Source organism: Odocoileus virginianus, chromosome 20 (assembly GCF_023699985.2).
Source record: "Odocoileus virginianus isolate 20LAN1187 ecotype Illinois chromosome 20, Ovbor_1.2, whole genome shotgun sequence".
NCBI classification, from domain to species: Eukaryota; Metazoa; Chordata; class Mammalia; order Artiodactyla; family Cervidae; genus Odocoileus; species Odocoileus virginianus.
Window position 1 is genome coordinate 49,086,271 of NC_069693.1, and position 19,063 is coordinate 49,105,333.

Sequence of the window (19,063 nt, forward strand, 5' to 3'; positions counted from 1 at the left end):
ATGTGGGAGCCTCCTGGGGCATCTCAGAGCGGGGGTCATAGAACACAATGGCATGTTCCACCTGCCCCCTTCTTTCCTGAGTGATAAATGGAGATTCGTGAGGCTCAGTACATCAGTAATCTAAGAAACAGTGGGTTCCAGAAGAGACAGTAAAAAGACCAAAGCACAAATTACAGAATAATGCTTATCAAGAGCCTTGTGCCTGTTTTCCTTTCTCCCTTGATTACCTGTTCCCTTCTAGAATTCGGGAAGATGACCAACCGGGAGAAACGGTTACCTGAGGAAGGCCAGTGGGGCAGACATCCCTGGTGAGAAATCCCACGCCTTACCTGACTGCCTGGGTTGCTGGTGACCCTTGGTCACTCTCCAGGAGTCTCTCTGCCCTGCTTGTAAAAAACCACCTGGCCAGTGACTCCCAAGCATGGCTGATGCTCAGGCATTCCAGGGGCAGTAGTTTTCAGCCCCCATCTCGGCCCCCCACCCCTACCATCACTCCTGGTGGTTTCAGAATCGATAATTCTGAGGTGGGGCCCAGGAACCTGGATTTTGAAAAGCTCAGACAGGTTTGCGGAGGCGTGGACTACAGGGCCTGCACTGTCACACCCGAGCCCTTCATTCCACTACAGAAACTTCTGGGTCACTCTTGCCCTGGCTGCTCTCAGCAGGATGGTCGGGTGCTGGGGGGTGGAGGTGGGGGCACCCACAGGGGCTGGTGATGGCAAGTAGCCCCGCACAGATGCAGGGACCACTCCTGCCTGGGCCCCTGGTTAATTACTCAAGCAAGATGATATGTCAAGTCATATAGAATATTTAATCGGTTACTGTGATACCATAGAAATACCAAGAATCATAAAAGTAAAAAAAAAAGCTGCTAAGTCGTACATAACGGTGCTGGGCTCTCCCGGGTGGCTGCGGGTCTGCCGGCAGGCCGGGGGTCACTGGCCGCGGTCCTGGGGCCTCTTGCCCTTGCCCTTCCTCTTCTTGTCCTCCAGCCGCGGCTTCAGGGCGCACACACAGGCTGACACGCCGGCGATGGCCTTGGGCAGCTCGGTGCCCTCGCTCCACTTGTCCTTGTCGCGGTCGTAGACCTGCACGGTCTTGGAGAAGGCCGTGTTCTCCCAGCTGTAGCCCCCCAGGATGTAGATGCGGCCCTCCCACACGGCCACGCCCGACTCGCTGTTGGCGTGCAGCAGGGGCGCCACGCGCGTCCACTGGTTGCACTGCGGGCTGTAGGCCTCCACGCCCAGCACGTCGAAGCGCTCCATGGACTCCAGGCTGTCGTCGCTGCCGCCGATGGAGTAGATGCTGTCCCCCAGGCTGCACATGCTGTGCCAGCCGCGCGCCGTGCTCATGGGCCGCCGCTCCTCCCACACGTCCGTCCGGTGGTCGTAGCACAGCAGGTTCTTGCGGTAGGGGCCGATCTGGTAGTCGTGGCCCCCCGAGATGTACACGAAGTCCTTGTAGATAGTGCCTGCATGGCCGTAGGTGAACCTGAGGATGGGTGAATGGACAGAGGGAGAGAGGAAGCTAAGGGCTTGCCTAGGACAAGGTCAAGATTTCCACGGTCAGCTTCCCCATCCACGGCTGCCTGGGTTTGGGTGATATACTAGGTGCATTACAATCCACCCTGCTAGTTATTCTGGGGATCGAGGGACTCAACTCATCACGTGAAGCACGAGGCCCAGGCTGGCACACGGTCATCATCCTATTCACAGGTGTCCGGGTAGGGCTTCCCTGGCGGCTCAGTGGAGGAGCTGGGAGCCACACCCAGACGTTTACCCCATACCCTCTTCTGACTCCCAGGGACGAAGACCCCTAGACACTCAGACGTGTTCCACAGCAAGCCTGCTTCAGAGGCTGCACTTGCAGGTTTGATTGCAGAGAGCTGGTCAGATAAATGACAGGCCCTTCTGCTAAACTCGTGATGATGACAAATGCAGTGAATGGACAGCTGGACAGGGTGGAACAGTCATCACGTCCCCTTCACGGATGAAGAAGCAGAGACAGCACGGGATGGGGACACCTGCTCGAGTCAGATGGAGCACAGACAACCCCTACCCTCTGAACACCTCCTGCCCAAAGTTGAGAGGCTTTCAGTAAATCTCTCACTCCCTGAACCCAGAGCCTACTCCCTGAACCCAGAGCCTACTCCCTGAAACTCAGGCGGCGAAGAGACTTGGAAATGGAGCACTCGGGAGTCCCAGAACAGGCGCCCTGACACGTCACCACTACGCCCTCTGCTCCTCATGCTGGTATTTACAAGCCAGGAGACTCTGCCTGCAATTGGAGGCCAAGATACCCAGAGAGGCAGGAGGGCTCAACTGCCATCCCAGAGCCTCAGCGTCTGTAGGTCTGCCCCCAAGCCCCAATCACCTTGGCAGGCCGGCCACGTAGGACCAAGAGTCGGTCTTGGGGCTGTAGGTCTCCACCGAAGAGAGTGCGCCATTCTCGTTTCGGCCGCCGACGGCCACCAGCATGTCCTCGATGGAGGCCAGGTAGAAATCCACGCGGCGCTGGTTCATGGAGGCCACCTGCGGAGGCGACACACCTGTACTTCCCCATTCCCAAACTCGGGTCAGCATCAACATCCAGCACTGTGTCCCCAACATGCTCCACGGAAGACACAGCCCAGGTGAGGCAGCAGCCACGTGAGTCTGGGGAAGGGAGCCAAACTGGAAGAAGAAAGGTGGGACCCTCAAGACCTCATGAATCCCCATGAGGGGCATGGAGAATTCACTTCCCCAAACCTGTCTGGCCACACGTGGACTAGAATTCTGCAGGACACACGGGTCCCAGCGGCTGATGGACTGGTTTCCTGAAATGTAAGTTCACCTTTCCCCTCGCCCCCCACAATCAGGTATTTTAAAAATTAGTACTGATTGCCATCCGTGTTGACGGGCAGAAAGTGGCACTCAGCAGTAAATTACCAACAGGAGACCCAAGCATTTGTTTTCTTTTTTAAAGACATTTAGGACATTCGAATTAAAGATATTAAAGACAAGCAGGACATTCGAATGAAGACAGTCCCACAGGCGGTTAGGCTGCCACCGCTATGAAGGTCTGGAGGCCAGCCTTCAAGGCTGGGAGCTTCCTTCTTGTGGCAAGGCTTACAAAGCGGTTGGTTTTAGATTTTTGAGAATAAAATCAAAAGGTCATCTGAGTCCCTTCTGAGCCTTGAGCTCAGGAAAGCCCCGAGTTAGGTCAGCAGACTGAGATGTGAGTATAAAGACTGGGACAGACTCGCGTGGGTGGCGCTGCGGTTCTGGGGAGCAAAGGAGCACAACCCCGACCCCCCCAAAATGTGAGCTACAACCGTGACCCTGGAAGGTCAATGTCCCCCCACCCGTTTCCAAAGGGAGAAGCTGAGATTTGGAGTGGGCATGGAACTGGCCTGAAACTCTCAGCTACAATTTAGCCAAGCTGGACTGTGAACCTGGGTCTGATACCAAGACCCAGGCCCTTCCCAGAATTAGCCACCACACCTGCCAAGGGGCCATGGCTCCTATGAGGCATAAGCCTTTGCAGCCTCCCTGAAGCACCTCCAAACCCGTCCCAAAGAGGAGCTTGGCGGAGACTCCGAGACCTGGGGAGGCTGTCAGAACTATGGGTCAAGTCCCCAGACCAGTGCCATCCAGGATGGTAGCCACTAGCCTCACGTGGCCATTCACACAAGTTTAAATGAATGAAAATGAAATAAAACTGAAAACTCAGTTCTTCAGTCCCATGGGCCACACTTCAAGCCCTCAATTGCCACAGGTGGCTGGTGGCTACCGTTGGATGGCACAGACATAGAATGGTTCTGCCAGTACAGAGAGTTCTATGGGGCAGCGGTGCTCTGGACGTGGCCCATCCCTACAGAAGGTGGCCAGTCAGCCCTCACTGCCCCCATTAGGGGGCTGTGATGGGGCTTGTCACTTTATCACACCTAGTTCAGAAGCAGGATGGCCATCCAGGCCCAAGAGAAGGGGGTGGGGGGGGCAGTCAAGACTAAGGTTAAGGAGATGGAAAGTCCTCAAGAGTAAAGAAATAATCTGGCTTTAATCTCACCTTGATCCACTGTTTACAGCGGGGGTCATACCTATAAAGGAGATTGGAGGCCGCATCCCCTCCGTTGTCCCGTGAGAAGCTGCCACCGGCGATGAAGATGAACCCCCCCAGCACGGCAACGCAGTGGTGGCTCCGGCGGGCCGGCAGGGGCGTCTCCTTGACCCACTGCTCGCTCTGGGCATCCAAGTAGCAGGTGTCGTCGCTGAGCTCCAGACACCGCTCGGAGACCTCGCCGCCCACGAAGAGCAGGCACTCCTGGGTGGTGCGGAGGGCCGTGCGCTTGGTCTGCATGACGGGCTGGGCCGCCAGGTTGTTGTGGTAGCGCACGGCCTCCTCGATGAAGCCCTCGCAGTTGGCCTCACGCGGCAGCAGCGAGCACACGGCGGGCTTGACGCGGTGCAGCAGGTCGTTCTTGGGGATGAGTGGGAAGTGGATGTTCTCCAGCACCTGGTAGGCGTGGGCCTCACGCTCGGGCTGCTGAGTCAGCCACTGCAAGGCGGCCTGCAGCAGGTCGTGCTCGCACTCCCGCTGCACCTCACTGCTGCCCAGGTAGGCGCACAGCTTCTGCATGGAGATGTTCTGCAGGAAGTCGGGCGTGAAGGACAGCGTGCCGAAGCGGCTGAGGATGAAGCCGTCGATGAAGGCGTCCAGCCGCTTGAGGCTGTAGATGGAGGCCAGCTCCTGCAGGTACAGGTAGTTGTCCTCGCTCACCTCCTGCTCCAGGTACTCGCAGCAGAAGTCCACTGCAGTCCAGATCTGCAGCAGGTGGGCCGTCTCCAGCACGTAGTCGATGTTGCCGCCGTCCAGCACCAGCTCCCCGCCGTACAGGAAGTCCACCACGGCCTTGAGCCCGATGTAAGAGGCGCCGATCAGCTCCACCTCCTTCTGGAAGGCCTCGCGCATGCCCAGGGTGAACATGGAGTTGAAGTAGTCGCTGCACACGGCCAGCAGGTTGCGGTGGGCCGGCAGGCGCTGCTCGTCGGCCACCAGGACCACGTCGCAGAAGAGGCCGCGCAGGCGCTGCTCGTTCAGCCGCTGCAGCACCGTGCCGGAGTGCTCGGCCCAGCGATACACCTGCAGCGGTGAGAGCGCCTGTCAGGAGGGGAGCCCGATCAGCACTCAACACACAGCAGGAGAGAGAACGGGAGACACAGTGCCAGAGTGCCTCGCAGAAAGTAAGGGTGTTTCACTGTGTGTGTGTCTATATTTGTATTGGGCTTCCCTGGTGGCTGAGATGGTAATGAATCTGCCTGCAATGCGGGAGACCCGGATTTGATCCCTGGGTTAGGAGGATCCTTGGAGGAGGGCATGGCAACCCACTCCAGTACTCTTGCCTGGAGAATCCCGTGAGCAGAGGAGCCTGGTGGGCTACAGTCCATGGGGTCAGCAAAGAGTCAGACATGACTGAGCAACTTTCAGTTCCGTTTCTTTACAAATAAAACTTACTCAATCTTTCTTTTTTCCTTTCATTTTCCCCCCTCCTCCTCCTTTATAAACAGAATTCCCCAAAGTGTTCTTCGTTCCCTCCTTTCCCATCTCTTTCCTTCTCAGCAAGCGCATGTCATGGCAGAGGTTTGCAAACGCTGTCCCATGGGGAGGGTGAAGCTATGTGGGGCGGAGCCTCCCCGGTGGGATGGGAGTTGGTGGAGCCCCAGCTCTGCAGCCTCTGAGTCTCAAGCAGGCTCTGAGCCTCCGTTCCTGGTCTCACAAGTGAGGCTGAGGGTGTTAATCACCCAGGTTTGCGGGGGTCCTGAGACAGAACCTGGCACAGAGCTGGCCCCAGGGGAGCGGCAGCAGAGTCACCTGCTGGGCCCCTCAGTCCCCTCGGAGGCGCGGTGCCGACACTTAGGCTACAGAGACCATCCAGCAAGATCGTGGGGCCCAGAGACTAACGTGCCTGGGGAATCTTACTTTCAGAAACACGGCTTCAGCAGTCATGGCCCGGGTTAAAAGAAACGTATGTAAATTGCAGGAACACTGTGCTACACATCCCCCTGTGCACGTGACTGCATGCTCTTGTTCGAGCATCATGGGAACCCTCCAAGGGAGCGTCAATTATATTTCCAGATGAGGAAAAGTCAGGCTCAGAGAGACTATGAAATCTGTCCCAAATCCCACACTGACTGAGAGGCAGGGCTGGGATTTCAACCTAGATCTGATCCCAGATCCAAACCTTTCATCACCACACTACACAGGAATTAACAAATCAATTGACGGGAATAATTAATAGGAATTAATTCAATACATTCAGGTTGGTGGACATTGACTGACTGTTGTCTGGCTGCCCTGGGCTTTTAAAGATACAAAGAAAACTCAGACTTTAGACAACAGGTTCTAAATCCTGAATGGAATAATCAGGATATTTCACACTGCTCTATTTACTCCCTATAAAAACAAGATGATTCAACATATGGTAAAACAGACCATTCAGAAACATCAGCAGGGCAATTCAAGGGTGATTGGGGAAAAGGGCTGGGAGGGCTGGGCATTAAGTCTGGTGAGGGTGGAGGTGGGGGATGACAGAAGGGAAGACGGGGGGTGGGGGTGTGTGTGTGAGGCTGGGCAGGTGCAAGCAGCTGGCTGACTTGCACACAGGTCCCTAGCGGTTACTTCTCAACATGTGTTCTATGGGAGGGGCTTGATTTTTCCTTCCCTTCCAAATCTGCTCTCTACCACCTCTGATGCACTAGTAACAGGCCACTGTATCTCCCTGTGGTCCCTCCCATCCAGCCAGTTCCAACACCCATGGCTCCATCCATAGGAGTCTCAGGCAACATCCTCACATTCTGAGGACACCATGCAGCCGATCCCTACAGCTCCCTTCTCTTCCAAGTCTACAGAGCCAGGCTCTCTGGCCTGACATTACAGGATGGCTTCTTGGAGGTCCACACATGGATATTTCTGCCTATTCTGGTTATCCACAGAGAGCTGGGCTGGCCTGGTTTTGGCTTACAATTGAGCAGGAAAGGTCTGGGCTCCAGCACAAGCTGGCTTGGGGCCCCTCTTGGGTGCAGACTGAAGTAAGGAAATAAAAAGGCACCACAGGAGCGGGCTATCGAGTGACAGTGAAGGCTAGTGTCCTTGAGAACCAAGTGAGGGGCCTCAGGTGGGCTCTGAGCCCACCCTGGTCTCCTGGTTGCTTCCAAGCTGGTGGGGGCACTGGCACTATCACAGTTAAATAGGGGTACACACGCCCCTACCTGCGGAGTGAAAAGGAAACAGCCCTGGGGAGGGGCAAGGATAGGGAGAGCCCCAGAGGACAGCTGCCACGGGGCCATCTGCTGCAGACAGCCAGGGCAGAGACAGCCTCACTGCTTCTAGAGCTGGGCCTCCAGGCTAAGTGGGCTCGTCTAGTTCTTCACCTGGGTCTCCATCACAGCCTGTTTCCAGCTGGTTAGTGTAGCAGCAGAGCCAAGAACCAAAAACAGTCAAACGTGACTTCCTGACCTTAAAGGGTCATCAGTAAAAGAGTTGCAGCACTTCGCGTAATTTAGAAACTCTGACCTTTGACTTTCTCCCATGACATTAACCCTGTCCATTCCTTCATTTCTTATTTTAGCACCATCATCAAGGGCTAGGCAAGGTGAAGAAACACAGGTACTCAGGGTCTAATGCTGGGCAGAAAGGAGGAGGTATGGGGTTGTTGCTGTTTAGTTGCAAGGTCGTGTCCAACTCTGCAACCCCATAGACTGCAGCCCACCAGGCTCCTCTGTCCATGGGATTTTTCGAAGCAAGAATACTAGAGTGGGTTGCCATTTCCTCCTCCAGGATCTTCCCAACCCAGGGATCAAATCTGTGTCTCCTGAATTGGCAGGTGGACCCTCTACCGCTGAGCTACTAAGGAATCTGAGGTACAGGGTACCTTATACTAAAAAAGAATTCAGGGACTTCCCTGGTGGTCCAGTGGTTAGGACGCCTCACTTCCACTGCATGGTGTATGGGTTCAATCTCTGTCGGGGGACTAAAGTACCACAAGCCACGTGGCACGACCAAAATAAATAAACAAACATTAAAAAATTAAGAATTCACCACCAAATTGGATCGACACATTTTAGAGGAGATGAATGAGCAGGGGCGGCCACAGAATGGAAGACTCCCCTGATCTGAGACAGGCAAGGTGAACCACCACACGCAGTAACTGGGTAACCCTCAGAAGCAGGGTAACGAAAGCAAGGAGCAGGCACACAGAGGATCTACCCCTGGCTCCATTCATCCAAGTTCAAGGGCAGGTGAAACCGCGCAGCTGAGAGCTGGGAGAGTGGCTCTCCTGACTGCAGGGACCGGAGGGGTCTGGTAATGTTCTTTCTAACTTATCCAGGTTCGGGCCACATGGGTGTGATCAATGTCTAGAAACTCAGGGGCACGTTATGATTTGGGCACTTGGTAAGTATAAAATGTTAGGAACATAAATACAATGAACCAAGGGATAGAGAAGCCTGTTCCTGAAAGCTTCAATTCAAAGAGAAACCAGTTCAGAATCTGGCTTGAAGGGACAAAGGTTTCTGGCACCGTCGAACTTAGAAAGCTACGCTGTCTCGGCAGCCAAGCTCTGAAACAAAGCCCCTTTGAGGCAGCAGTGAGACCTTTCTGGGTTTTCACAGCAGATAGAGCCGGGCTTGGCAAGAGCCTTCTCAGTCAGCTCAAATGGAAACAGTTCTCAGGGGGACCAGCCTCCCCTGAAAATTACACCCCATTCTTCTTTTTCACACATCTGTTGTTGAACCTCACTCCCTCTTTTTCTCCTCAACTATAAGTTGCTCACAGCTCCCTTTATCTAAAATGGTATTTCTTTATCTTTCTTCATTTGTCTGCTTTTAAGATATTTTTTTCCTAATAGCTCACTGTGTCATTTAAATACATAATATAGTCTATATATCTGGGCACGTATTATATGTACTTTGAAAGAGTAAAATTCTTTCCACACCCCCAAGAACACACTGCAGCTCCTTGTGAGCAACGTCAGCCCCATGGAGAATGCATGATCTAGTCCAACCATGACATTTAATCTTCAAAAAAGGAGACTTTTAAAGAAAAGGATGCTACTGATATTTATAAAGAAACAGGTGTAAATGGGGACTGTCCCACAAATTGGTCCCCTGAGCCTTATCTACAGTGGCTGTGGGGACAAGGGCTGTTTCAAGTCACCTGAGGAGTCTGCTAAAGGTTACAGATTACCAGGTCCTGCTCCCAGATTTTAATTTAGCAGGTCTGGGATGGGGCTGGGTATATGTACCACCAATGAGGCGCCTGCCCCCTCCCTCTTCCCAGGATGAGTTTGATGCAGTCAGTGTGACACAGGTGGGTAGCAGCGCCCTGGGGACCCACCCTCACTCACTCCTAGGGTCCCAGAAAGTCACGACCAGGAAAGGCTCTGGGCTTTCACATCAGGCATCACAAATGCTGCCCCACTATAAGGCTGGGGGCTTGCTTCTTCACAGACATCTTTGGAGCCTCAGGTGGAAACAGGAATCCCACGGCATCCACCCTGTCCTGTACACCTCTCAGGGTCGAGGTGCAGGATAAAGGAGTCCAGTTGTGTTTCTAACATCCACCACTCCCTTCAACCCCCGCTCTGCTTTTATGATTTTTCCACTTCTTGCCTGTGCCGCCTCTAGTCATCGTTAAGGAGATTAAATGCCAAGAACAGAAAATCAGCCTGGACAATGAGAACGAGCTTGTTAGAAAAACCTCAGCTTCTTGGGCAATCAGCACAGTGACCCGTTCACAGACCTTTGAGGACTCGCTGATCTTGTACGGCCGAGACACTCGCGTCTGCCGGCTTCCCTCCATCACAGACGAGATCGCAGCCCTGCGACAAGAATGGGGTTTCTGAGCGCGTGGCAACAACTCGAGGTCATTCGCAAATCGGAGGCTCCGCTGGCAAGTGTCAGTGACAGCAAGAGCGAAGGGAGGGAAGAGAGCGAACACTGCACTTCCAAGCACTCTGTCACGCTGAGCGCTGAAAACATTCAGGTGCTAAAATCAGACAACACATAGTAAGCGTTCCCTTCTCACCTAAAGTCCCACCGCGTCTTGTCTCTAAGCTTGCCTACAAACACCTACCTTTGGATGTTTGATCAGAAGGACGTCTTTCCGATAGATCAAGACCACAATATCAACAGTTGTCATTTCAGAACCCAGACTATGACCCCAGGACCAAGTTAAGGGACTGACACCCGCTATCACATTAAACTTCCACAACGGCTTGACCAAGCTGATGTCACTTAACCCATTTCACAGATGAAGATGTTGAGCTCAAGGTCACAAAGCCAGTGAACAGCTGGGAATCAAACCTGAATCTGTTCAGCTTCAAAACTGGACAGACATGGGCCCTAGAAAGGGGCCTAGGCTTTGAGAGTCTCATCCTTGTAAAATTTCGTGATGTTCAGGATGTGGTTCGGTGACGACTACCAAGTATAAAATATGTTCCGGACACAGGCGCTGTCTTGTTTTCTGTGCCTCACTGATTTCAGCCCCACAACATCACCAGGAGGCCAGCGCCATTATTACCCTAAGTTTAGAGGAGGAAGCTGACACAGGGAGGGGAAGGAACTTGCTCAGCTTCACACTCAGGAAGCAGCAGCAGAGTCAGGATTCCAAGGTAGGGAGGCTTGCAGGCTCTCAACCCCTTGGCTACTCCACTTGGCCATTAAACAAACACCCAGAGGAAGGAAACCTCTGAGAGAAAATGGGGAGAGGACGGGGGTATGCCCTGCCTGGAGCCTTCAAGATAAACTCGAACAAGCAATTTAACCTCTACACACCTCATGGTGGAGTCTATGGCAAGGGCTGGTGTACTCAGCCCGTGATAGGATTCTTCCAGTTTCGGAAATGGTAAGCAACTCACTAAGAGCACACAGCCCGGCTCTGGGGGAACCTCAGAGGATGGGAGCACACGGAGGAAGGATGAAGCCAGCAACATGCACACAAGCCATATACTGGGACAGAGGGTTTCCAGAGGGATCTATGCCTTGCTCTCCAAGTTGAGAAGAGTCAATGTGTCACCTGCTGAATACACAGCTTCTGCTAACAAGTAACAGTGGACGAGGAGTCAGTGCTCTGTTAAGATAATCAGGGAAACCAAGAGGAGGCTCCAGTGATGCGGGGGAGGGGGAGGAAGCGATCCCGGTGCAGTCTACCCTGCCAGTTTCCTGGGGGGAAGGAAGGAATAAGTAGATTTCTTTTGGCAAATTAGCAGCTTTGTGACAAAGACCAGCTGTAGCCCTCCCCCCAATCCTTTCTGACTGCCCCTAGGATGCTGGGGGCTCAGAGACGGAAGGGAAGGACACCAGCATCCATCCTACTCTTCACCCCGACTTCCTTGTTTCACCTTCACCCTCCGAGACAGGTGTCACCGCCGCTCCTGATGCCCAGGCTCAGGTGGCCGTGGGGCCCGCCCAAGGTCACCCGCAGCAGACGGTCTCCACCACCCTAGGCAGCCAGCCAGGTCTCAGGTCTGCCTTCAGTGCTAAAAGCTTTGTTTTCTAGGCCAACGTTTCTAGAGAGAGTTTTCTTCGTGCCGAGGCTCCCTTTTGTCTGAGGGCAGGCGCTTCGGGGGGCCCGGCTGCTCCAGGAGTGTGGGTGTCAGCTGGCTCCTGTGCTTTCTGCAAGCAGGTGAGGGGGTCCAGGCCATCCGCAGGCACGGTGGCGACACCGAGTGAGGCGTTGAGAGGTCTTTTTACTAAACACGGAACAGAGGCCACGTCCGGGCGGCCGGAAGGGTCCCCAGGGAGCCCTGGTTTCAACCCTGAAACCTGCCGGACGGCGGCGCTCAGGGGATGGGGGAAACCGCGTCGTGGAGGTGGAGGTGTACCTGGACGCCTGCCCGCACTCACCGGTCCCGACTCTCGGCGGACGCCGCCGTCGCTTCCTCGGACCCGGCACCCCTAGGCGGAACCGCAGGCACAACGACCGCCGGGCGGGCTCGCGCGGGCCGCGAAGCGGGGGAGGGCGCGGAGCGGGGTGGCGCTCGGGGAGGGCGTCAGTGGCGGGACACGCTCGCCCACCTGGGCCGAGCGCCGCCGCGCAGGCCGCACCTGTCCCACCTGCGGGGGCGGCAGCCCCGTCCCCAGCCCCGAGCCTCGGGGCCCGCCCCTCGTCCCGCGGTCCTCACCGGCGCTCCGCCGAGCACAAAGGGCTCCCGCGGGCGGAACCGCGGCGCCGGCGACCCTCCCGAAGCAGGCTCGCCCCCCGCCCCGGCCCCCGGAAGGCGCGCGGCTCCCGGCCCGGCCCGCGCAGGAGCGGGGCGCGCGCGGAGGCCCACCTGGGAGGGCGCGCTACTGGCGCGGCGCAGGGACCCCTGGCGGCGGGGCGGAGCGGGCGGGGCGGCGGGGCCGGAGAGCCGGAGCCCGCGGGCCGGCCGGGATCGCGGCCATGGCTTCGCCAGGAAGTGCGAGGCCGAGGGCGGAGGCTCGCGCGGCCAATGGCGGCGGCCCGGAGCTGGTGGGCGCAGGAGGCGTGGGGGCGGGGCCTGCTAAGGGCGGGGCCTGCGCCGGGTGGGCGGGACCTGCGCTGGGCTGGAGCCTGCGCCAGGAGGGCGGGGCCTGCGCGGGGTCCGGGCCTGCGTGGGGTCCTCGCCCACCCCTCCGCCCGTACACCCTCGACCCGGGGACTAGCTCGCGGCCCCAGCGGGCCACACCTGCCTCCTGGGTGTCGACCGCCGTCACAGGCGCAGGGACAAGGCGTGGACCGGACAGGCGAGGTCCCGGGCCTGGGGGACCTGAGTGCTGGGAGGGGACATCGCCGGGGCACCTTCGCACCTTCACCCTCTTCCAGCCTTAGTTCGGCCGGCCCCTTTGCGTTCACCTACAGCGAGGTCTTCGCTGGCCCCTGTGTTAAAGTCACCATTCCTCTCTTTCTAATCTTCTCAATCATTCCTTGTTCATTTTACTTACTCTTCTCTCTCCCCGGGGCTTCCCTTGAGGCTCAGCTGGTAAAGAATCCGCCTGCAGTGTGGGAGACCTGGGTTCAGTCCCTGGGTTGGGAAGATCCCCTGGAGAAGGGAAAGGCTACCCACTCCAGTATTCTGGCCTGGGGAATTCCATGGACTGTATAGTCTATGGGGTCACAAAGAGTCGGACACGACTAAGTGACTTTTACTTTCACTTTCTCTCTACCCCGACTGAAACCCTGGAAACCTGTCGGGGCAGGGTTTGCTGCCAGCCCCAAGGCTGGCACCTGGTAGCCTGTTAGTTAAGTATTTGAGGAATAAATGAGCTTTAACCACCACGTATCTATCATTGTCAAACTTATACTATAGCTTGAATGAACCTTGGAAACATTATTCTAAGTGAAAGACACGGAAGACCGGGTATTGTATCAGTCCATTTATATGAAGTGTCCAGAACAGGCAAATCCATACAGACAGAAAGGAAATTAGTGGAATGTTGAGGGAAATGGTGTGGCTGTTAAGGGATGGTTTGGGGCCGGAATCTGATAAAAAATGTTCTGAAATTTGGTCGTATTGATGATTGCACAACTCTGAATAGAATAGATTGCACAACTCTGAATAGATGAAAAACCACTGAATTGTACACTTAAAAAGGGTGGATTTGGGATTTCCTCAGCGGTCCATTGGTTAGGACACGGCTCTTTGATTGTCATGGAGCAGGTTCGATTCTTGGTTGGGGAGCTAAGATCCCACAAGCCGCAGAGCACAGACAAAAAAAAAAAAAAAAAAAAAAACTAAGGAAGTACTCAGTATCAAAAGGGACAAGCACAAAAGGGAAAACATTACCCACCCGAGGAGAACAGCTGTCAGTACTTAAGTGTAGATCAGCCTTGTGTTTTTTGCATGCCTGTGTTCTTCACGGATGCATGCACGTGATTCTGAGTGGTGCAGGCCCTTTGGAGAGGTGTCAGTGAACGGCCAGCCATGTCCCCAGAACAGCTGGGCCTGGGATGGGGGGCGGGTGGGAGGGATAGGGAGGGAGGTGTTGGGTATGGGGTGAGGCCTAGGAGAACTGCTCCATGCAGCTGCAGCCCTAGCTCCCCAGGGAGCCTCCAGGTCCCTGAGTCTCTTGGAGGAGGAGGGAAGGAGGAGGAGGCAGGCAGCTCTCTAAACACTCTGTTCTCACCAGAGGTTTGTCCTTGGCCCAGCTTTCCTCCCAAAGGCTGAGTAATCTAGAAAAATTGCAGCCCAGCATAAGCGAGCTGGCCTGGGGGCCACCCTGGATCACGTCTGCAAGTGAAATTCTTGGCTCCATCCCTCCAGTAAATTTGTAACTGTTTAGATTGGAGGGTAAGAAGCAACAGACCAATAAATGGATGAAGCCACAGAGGTTTCCTGGCCTAGGCCTTGGTCGTCCCTAATCTCAGATTAAAAGAAAGACTTTCTTCCCCTCAGTTGGCATTTCTGCTTCCTGCTTCCTTCTCCTCAGGACTTGCCTCCCCAGCTGTGCCTGGATTTGGGCCCTGGCTTGGTGCCAACTGGACCAGCTGCACCGTTTCTGTCTCCAAATGGGGTAGCCTTTGTTCCTTTTGTGGTGTTGACAAATTAATACATGATGAATGAATGATATAATGAATGAATGAATAATAAATGAATTAATACATGCTGACCACTTCCATCAGGAGAAGTCAATGGCACCCCACTCCAGTACTCTTGCCTGGAAAATCCCATGGACGGAGGAGCCTGGTGGGCTGCAGTCCATGGGGTCGCTAAGAGTCGAACACGACTGAGTGACTTCACTTTCCCTTTTCACTTTCATGCATTGGGGAAGGAAATGGTAACCCACTCCAGTGTTCTTGCCTGGAGAATCCCAGGGACGGGGGAGCCTGGTGGGCTGCCATCTATGGGGTCGCACAGAGTCTGACACGACTGAAGTGACTTAGCAGCAGCAGCAGACCACTCCCATCAGTGCCCCGTGCTTGTTAGTTGCTCAGTTGTGTCTGACCCATGGACTGTAACTGGTCAGGCTCATCTGTCCACAGGATTTCCCAGGCAAGAATACTGGAATGGGTTGCCATTTCCTTCTCCAGGGGGTTTTCCCAACCCAGGGATCAAAGCCAGGTCTTCTGCATTGCAGGCAGATTCTTTACCATCTGAGCCAGCAGCAAAGCATAAAGCCCCGTGCACAAAGCTCCATAAATTTGAACTTTTGTTGATGATGCCTGTCTACTAGTTAGAAAACTTCCTTAGCTGAAGACTTTGTTTCCTGTTAAAATAGAAATCATTTGAAAATGGACTCTATGAGTCATTGACACCTTAGCATTCATTCATCAGCTTTGGGCGCTTTCTTAAGATCTTGTTGTTTCAGGACCAGAGGGAAAGGAAGCCGCCAGCCCCTAAGAGGGGTAGAGAGAAGGGGGCAGGGCAGGCAGATACGACATACAGAAAGCTTCCTGCGTGTCACGGCTTCTCCTGGAGCTGATGCTGTCTTGGGACCTGTCAGGTCAGAACCGCTGGTCACTTACCGCTGAGGTTTCTAACGAAGCTGGCCTTGCCCACAGCCTGACTCTGTTTGCCATGGTTCCCTGTTTGCCAGCTGTGAAAATGAAATGCTTGGCATTTCAGGGTTGCACAGCTGGCTGTGGTCCAAGGTCAGCAGGTAATCCTGACTAGCCACGTCTCCTGTGGAATCTTCAAGCCTCTTGTGTGTAACCCGGCGCGTGGATAAAAGCCTTCGCAGAACTGTGTGGCCAAGAGAGCCACGCAAGTAATACAATTACTTGTAGATTCATTCACTGCTACACCCCCCTGCCCTTCCCAATGGAATTATAACTGAAAAAAAAACTCAGTGTTTTCATTTGACTTGGAAAACCTGGACTGGGTGTTTGGTATCAGTCTAGGGTGGTTGAGCTCTTAAGCTCTAGAGCTGTGCTGGGCCATTTCTATTTCAATTAGTTAGAATTACATGAAACTTAAAATTCACTTTCTCAGTTGCCTTACCTCCATGTCACGTCCTGACTAGTCACCTGTAGCTAGCGCATAGCACAGATTATAGAACAATGCCACTTCTTAGAACATTCCAGAGATGCTGCCCTAGAGGAACTCTTATTAACTGCATGACTTTGAGTAAGTTACTTGTCTCTCTGGGCCTCAGTTTCCTCATCTGCAAAATGGGAGTTCATCTACTCAATAGCAAATACTTATTGAGTGCCAGCCATGTGCCAGGTACTCTTTTAGGTGCTGCGGATATAGTGCTAAACACAGATAAATAAAATTGTGGGACTTCACTGGTGGTCCAGTGACCAAGACTCCACGCTCCCAATGCAGGAGGCCTGGGTTTGATCCCTGGTCAGGAAACTAGATTCTATATGCCACAACGAAGTGTTTGTATGCCCCAACTAAAGATCCCATGTGCCACAGCCAAGACCTAGCAAGGCCAAATAAATAAATAAATACGAAAAAATATATAAGTGGGTAAAATTGTGACTCTTGTAGAGCTGCCACAGGGGAGAGACCAGAGTCCCTCATCTCCGAGCGTTATCTTGAGGATTAAATAAAATAGAACAGGCAAAGCATTTAACAGGGCACATTCCAAGTTCTTGAGAAATGTTCATTCTGTTATGACTACTAATCTGCCCAGCCCCTTCTCCCACAGTGCGGGGAGCCAGCCTGACTGCTCAGGCTCCTTCTTAGCTCTGAGAGAGATCAAGAGATCCCTCTCTGTCCCGCCACCCCTGATTTATTAAAGCACAGGTTGGCCTTTCTCACCTCCATCAAGGAAATTGCTGTAGTGATCTTTCACCTGTTCACCTGTTGCTGATAAACTCGTCATGATTGAAGCCTGTTTTCTATCCAGTTAATGTTCTATTGATTTCAGTTGGGTGCTAGGGTGATGCTTTACTGATCTTAAGTGGAGGAATTTAAAACACCTGTGCCTGTAGCTCTGCACATGTGCAAACCTTTGATCTATTAGCAACTCCTGTTAGCATATATATAGGTGTGGTATTCTTCAATAAAGTTGGCAGAGTCAGACGCAAGCAGACTCTGTCCCTCTCAACCCCATTCTTTTCTAGTCCTTTCTTTTATTTCTCAGGTATTTCGGCGATTGCGCCCGTGACCGGTTCGTTTGCCGGCAGGCTCCGGCACCACAGCCCTGCCATCTGATGGTAAACAGGTAGCATGCATACCTCTACATCTGATAGAGTATGCATGGCAGATATTGCTAGTTGATCACAGCACTTTCCCACTGAGCCCAGAGGTACTGATGGGATTCTAGGAACAGCACGGAGCAGCACTCTCAGACACATCCTTTTCAACATCTCTTCCAAGCTCCCCCATGAGCTGCAGGTCCTGTTAGTTCCTGTCTATAGAGTTCAAGCTCAGACTTCAGGCCCAAGCCTGACCCTTCTTAGGGAAAAGAGCAAGTGTCTGGTTGATAACTTGTCAGCCAAGCAGCTGGTCCTGCTTTGACCTCCTGCCAGAAACTGACTTCTTGATCTACTGCTTCTTGGAGTGGGGTCTGGTTGTGTTCTCACCAGGGCTCCTGCAGTCTTGAATATTGTTTGTCTCCTTTATTCAACAAAAGTGAAAAAAAAAAGAAAAGTGGATTGTCCCTAGGTGGACAAACAGTCCTGACCAGAAAAGTTTGAGTGAAACCGGGCCCAGCATCCAAAGTAGGAGAGACACATGAACTCGCAGATGTAATATAGTGAGATAAGGGGAGGGTGAAGGCTGGCCCCCAGCCATCGGGACCCAGGGGAGGAGGAACACTAGGTCCCCAGGGAAGGGTCTGCCCCATGTGTGGGGGTTTCCTCCTTCTCCATCTTTGAACTGCCTGTCCCTGCTCTTGTTCTCCCCCACTGCAGGGGCTGACCTGGACAGCCCGCCCTGCCTTGCTGGCTGTCCTCTCTCTGGATCGACCATCATTTTGGTTCTCGTGGTTGCATTCATTCAATCATTCATTCAGTATGCCCTGTGGTTACAACACTTGGTGTGAAGATACCAGAGTTCAGCCCTTGCTTCTACCACTTGCCAACTGTGTGACCTTGGGCAAATTACTCAGCCTCTCTCTACCTTGCTTTCCTCCTCTGAGAAATGAGGTTTACAGTAGAGTCTACCTGCCTCCCCTTCCCTGGAGAGGGCTTAGCGTGATGACCTGTGTGTGATACTGGCTCACTGTTATTTTCATTCACACATACATCTCCAGATCCCCAGAGATTTTTTTTTTTACACTCTTTTTTTGCTCTGTTGGCATGGTTAATTCCAGGAATAAACATTTTTTTTTTTTTCCAAATGCTAAACTTCCCTGGCATCCGTGAGATAAAGCTTTTCTGTGCATGACTTAAAACTGTGGGGCAGTGACACCTGAGCTGTGTTTGAAAGGTTAAGTGGGAGATCCTAGGCAGATGAGAGTGGTGAAGGGGGTCCCAGGCAGAGGAAACAGCATGTGCAAAGACCCGGAGGAGTGAAGCAGCAGACAGTTGAGGAGGAACTCTGGTTGGCTGGACATGGGGTGCTTGCAGGGGTCCATGGAGGGGAAGCTGGACTCTCTGAGAACAGAAACCCTTTGGCAGTGAGCTGGGTGCCTGGCTAGGGTGGTTGAAGTAGCTTTACTTGTGTATATATGTATGTATTATTTTATTGAAGTATAATTGACTTACAATGTTGTGTTAATTTCTGCTGTACAACACAGTAGTTCAGTTATATGTGTATATACATTCTTTTCCATTCTGGTTTATCACAGAATATTGAATACAGTTCCCTGTGTCTATTGTAGGCCCTACCCTCTCCCTCTGACCCCCTTGGTGGGCTGGCATGTCCTCCCCCTGCCCCTTCCTTCTGAATCAGTCTCAGAGAATTCTTAACACCATAAAGGAAAAAAGAATTATATCAGTGATGCCAATTGGCAAGCAGGATGGGCTCTGGTTGTTACCCATCTGCTTGTGCTCAGAGTCATTCTTCACTTTCTCTGTGTCCTAGAAGCCTGATCTTGATGGAAGGCATCACCGGGGCTCCCTCCCCTGTGATTTCCTATTGGGTCCAACTAGTGGGAGGCACCAGATGGAGACTGGAGGGCAGGAGGAGAGAGGTGGAGAACTCCCTATGGTCCCTAATTTAGATTATCTT

The 19,063-nt window shown here is 53.4% G+C and overlaps 1 protein-coding gene across 4 annotated transcripts; it reads right to left on the reverse strand.

The window, feature by feature from the left end:
* Positions 1 to 792: 792 nt before the first annotated feature.
* On the reverse strand, positions 793 to 12,499 carry KLHL36 (kelch like family member 36). Of its 4 annotated transcripts, none has more exons than XM_070451452.1 (5): positions 12,311 to 12,499; positions 9,778 to 9,856; positions 4,048 to 5,121; positions 2,374 to 2,531; positions 793 to 1,491 (listed from the first exon to the last, which is right to left on the reverse strand). In XM_070451452.1, the coding sequence occupies exons 2-5, from the start codon at positions 9,835 to 9,837 to the stop codon at positions 936 to 938; spliced, it is 1,848 nt and encodes a 615-aa protein (XP_070307553.1). In that variant the 5' UTR covers positions 9,838 to 9,856; positions 12,311 to 12,499; the 3' UTR covers positions 793 to 935. The 4 variants fall into 4 exon arrangements, with proteins under 4 accessions (XP_070307553.1, XP_070307552.1, XP_070307554.1 ...); XM_070451451.1 differs by lacking the exon at positions 12,311 to 12,499 and adding an exon at positions 11,883 to 12,232 and having other exon boundaries at positions 4,048 to 5,139; XM_070451453.1 differs by lacking the exon at positions 12,311 to 12,499 and adding an exon at positions 11,883 to 12,231.
* Positions 12,500 to 19,063: the final 6,564 nt, after the last annotated feature.

Excerpts from the sequence above, each read along its gene's own strand:
- KLHL36 (XM_070451451.1), bottom strand. The coding sequence starts at position 9,837 with ATGGAGGGAAGCCGGCAGACGCGAGTGTCTCGGCCGTACAAGATCAGC. Across the intron at positions 2,532-4,047 it reads GCTGTAAACAGTGGATCAAG|GTGGCCTCCATGAACCAGCG; the intron begins GTGAGATTAAAG and ends TCGCCTCCGCAG. Across the intron at positions 1,492-2,373 it reads TACGTGGCCGGCCTGCCAAG|GTTCACCTACGGCCATGCAG; the intron begins GTGATTGGGGCT and ends ACCCATCCTCAG.